This window comes from Austrofundulus limnaeus, unplaced genomic scaffold, assembly GCF_001266775.1.
Source record: "Austrofundulus limnaeus strain Quisiro unplaced genomic scaffold, Austrofundulus_limnaeus-1.0 Scaffold569, whole genome shotgun sequence".
Classification (NCBI taxonomy): Eukaryota; Metazoa; Chordata; class Actinopteri; order Cyprinodontiformes; family Rivulidae; genus Austrofundulus; species Austrofundulus limnaeus.
In genome coordinates this window covers 120,400-123,865 of record NW_013952971.1, presented here as the reverse complement: position 1 = coordinate 123,865, position 3,466 = coordinate 120,400, and the positions used below count along the sequence as shown (strand labels likewise).

The following is a 3,466-nucleotide window of genomic DNA, read 5'->3' as shown; positions in this document are numbered from 1 at the left end:
TCCCTGCTGTTCCCCCATTTCGTTGGATTGAAATAGTTAATCTTTTTCTTTCTTACACAGGTTACACTACATGGCATTCCAAGAAAATAGTCCTTATCTTCAAGTCGTCTCTATAAATCATTTACATTACATACAAAAACATCCATTTTAGCACTTTCGATGTGAAACTTCAACCTGATTCTTCTGGGACACTATTACCTATTAAAAGTAGAATTTTGATGTCTCCCATAGATCTTGTTTAAGTAACTCAAAGATAAAAACTAGAAAAGCTGAACAAACCTTGCCAGAAGTGCTGATACCTCTAATGCAGCAAATAGCAACAATTGACCAAGCTGCAAGTAGACAGAGCACTATCGGCCAGTGGATCCCTCCTAACTGTTCTATAGTCGTAGAGCTATTCAGAGTCACTCTGTAGAAGAAATAATCCACAGTGGAGCTCTGTTGACACTCTGGTACAAACACTAAATGAGGAAAAAAAGACACATATTCAAAAATTTATTTGGGTGCTCTGGTAGCATCTTGGAGGTCGAAAATCTGAAGAAATACCTGTCTTATTTTCATTAAGAGGACATTGAGTCCATGGCAAGGGGTCTTGAAAGGAGTTGAGCAGATACCACAAAATCCAGGCTATCAACGTGTTGTAGTACAGTCCAACCAAAAATGATACCAGCATGGAGGCCACACCTTAGTGACAGCATTGTAAAAAATGTGAGCTCACGCAGGCAAAGAACAAGAACCTAACATGGCCGCTTTGTTCACCTATGCCAGTCAGATAGGGGCTGATGGACCTCCAGACCCCCACGCTGCCTTTTCTCAGACGTTGGCCGATGGCAAACTCCAGCAGCAGCAGAGGCATTCCTTCCAGCACCAGTAAGATCAGGTAGGGAATCAAAAAGGCACCTGTGGAGTATAAATTCTCACTGAAGTGTCACTCTAAAAGCTAAGCAGGATGTGACCCACTCAATGGTGAATTTTCACGATCTAAAACAATTCCAACTCAAAACACTAGCAGTTTTAGAAAACATATTTTTGCACCACATCTCTTTTGCGCAGAGCAACATCCCTGTTGCAAAGAGAATGTGTTACCTAATTTCCCTCTGGGATCAATAAAGTATTTTTGAATTTGAATCAAACTGAATTGAATTTAGCTCCAAATCTCCAATTACTTGTTTTTTTTTTTTTCTGCTTCAAAGGCAATTGAGCCATTACGCAAGGCTTTTATTTGAGTAAATATTAGAAACCATAAGAAGAAACTGTTGGTGAGAGACAGAACAAGTCCTGGCACAGATAATAAAAACAGCTTAAAACAAGTGTCTCAGGGTAAAGTGGCTGGGTAAAAAAGAATTAGCCACACTGTAATTCTCTTGAATTGCTTGGAAAGTTTTAAGTTTATGTTGTTTTATGGAAATATACTTTTGAAGGGCACTAGATTGCTCTAACCCAGCAGTGGTCCTGGAGAGCCACTGTCCTTCTTCTTTGACACCTGAATCAGATGTCCAATAATAATGTAATAATCTTTGTTAAACATTTGCTGCAACAATGGAGTAACAGGGTAAAGAAAGAACATGTCTGATACCGTTAATTACATAACCAGCGATAAAGATCATTTTGTGGAACAGTATTATAAAGTTATTATAAATATAGATAGCCATAAAAGTTCCCATTGAGAGGTTTTACACATCAACAAGCATCACATTGAAAACACAGCCTATTTATAAAGCTTCAATCAATTGGGTGTTCAACTCGTTGGTTACAAAGTCACAATACAATAGATTATAGTTAAAAAACAAAGCTCATTGTGCAATACTCTACACAAGTGGTTCTCAAAGTAGGGGTCCTGATTACTTTGTGGGTCAGGACACATCAAGTGAGGGTCCCCAAATGATTTCTAGACATCAGTTTAAATGCAGATAAATTGTTAAACTATTTTCACCACAGTTTTGAAAAAAAAAAAACAATAGTAAATGAACTAGTATTGTGATTATTAGGTTTGTTTGTATTTTGAACTTGTTTAATGGAGTTTTTAGCTTAGTTTGCATATGTAAACCATTAATATCTGGTGCCTTAAGTTTCTTCAGCTGGTATTTTGTGGGTCAGAAGCTAAAACGTTTGAAAACCACTGCTCCAAACTCTTAACAAAGAAATGCAAATTTTCTTTGAACCAAGAGAAAACGAGCTGAACTCTGACTCTGAGTGTCAAAAACTCAGGTGAAAGTTAGTGATTACTTCGATAAAACTGGTACTCTTGAAAATCATTAATATAACTCAGTGGTACATTTATGAACTTTTTCTTGAAGCCATAAATGAGTGATGTATTTAACTTCTTGTTCAGCTGTGGGCAAGAACTCATTTTCTTAAGGTAAAAACAGTTAATGTATTTGGTAATACTTCTGACATTTTGAAACCTTTCAGAGAATAAAGCAAATTAATACTGCTTTAAATGTCTGCAAGATTGCATAATTGGGATTACATATTTGTATTAACTATGTATTTTCATTCATTCTGCATGCCATGTGTCTTTCTCAGCTTACCTCCTCCATGACTTTGACACAAGTAAGGGAATCGCCACACGTTACCCAAACCAATGCAGAAGCCCACGCAGGTTAAAATGTACTGAGCTTTGTTGTCCCATTGAGGCCTCTCTCCTGCCTCCTCTTTTTCCCTTTTCTCCAGTTCTTCATAATCGGGGATCCGGAGCTCTAGTCCTGGGTTAGGAAGCACCAGTCTCATGGTGACAACACGCGAATGTAGAAATTGCTGTGTCAGCTATTGTCTAACATTGTGCATAGATGTTGAATGCTCACATGATAAGTCTGCGCCAATCAGTTTATGATCTTATAGTACTTTGGTCCATTTAGCCGATTACCAGAGCAACTATCTGTATTTACTCAAGATTGTGTCTGTGCTGTAGTTTCCTTTTTAATTTTTTTAATTATCAACACGTTTAAACTATATTTAAAAAGAATTTTTAAATATTGGTGTGCTATATAATGTTTTGAAAAGCATGACAACCATTTTACTGTGTCTTTTTGCAAAATTTTACCTTTTATTTCTACAATTTAAAAAAAACATAATGTATTCCAAGATCAACGTTTTTTTTCCTGGTTGAACATAATGTCCTGTAGGTTTTTAGTCTATATTTGAAACTTGGCACAAATCTGCTTTAGTGAGAGTTTTTAACAACCTTCTTGTGGCAAATGATTCCATTGAAAATGTGGTCCTTGCCATTATTTTAATCTCACATCTACAGCACCAAGTAAATATCTGTGGTACCGCACCAAGCTGGTTTAGCCAGACAAAACCAATAATATAGCTGGTTCTGAATTATCCACTGCTCCTCTGTCTTGGGGTTCCACAGGATTCTACCTTAGGTCCCCTGCTTTTATCCCTTTACCATCTTCCTTTGGGTTCATTACTCAGGAATGTTTCATTGCTATGCTGACGCATGTGATGTTATATATATATA

At 36.9% G+C, this 3,466-nt stretch overlaps 1 protein-coding gene across 1 annotated transcript in view; it reads right to left on the bottom strand.

Moving 5' to 3' along the window:
* Positions 1-2,730, bottom strand: part of LOC106530870 (sodium-dependent neutral amino acid transporter B(0)AT1) — an 8,783-nt gene extending 6,053 nt beyond the window's left edge. Inside the window, exons 1-4 of the mRNA XM_014026580.1 lie at positions 2,532-2,730; positions 760-900; positions 547-684; positions 280-461 (exon numbers count right to left, since the gene is read on the bottom strand). Of these exons, the coding sequence (XP_013882034.1) occupies positions 280-461; positions 547-684; positions 760-900; positions 2,532-2,730 (660 nt within the window). The remainder of the gene's footprint in view (positions 1-279; positions 462-546; positions 685-759; positions 901-2,531) is intronic.
* Positions 2,731-3,466: the final 736 nt, after the last annotated feature.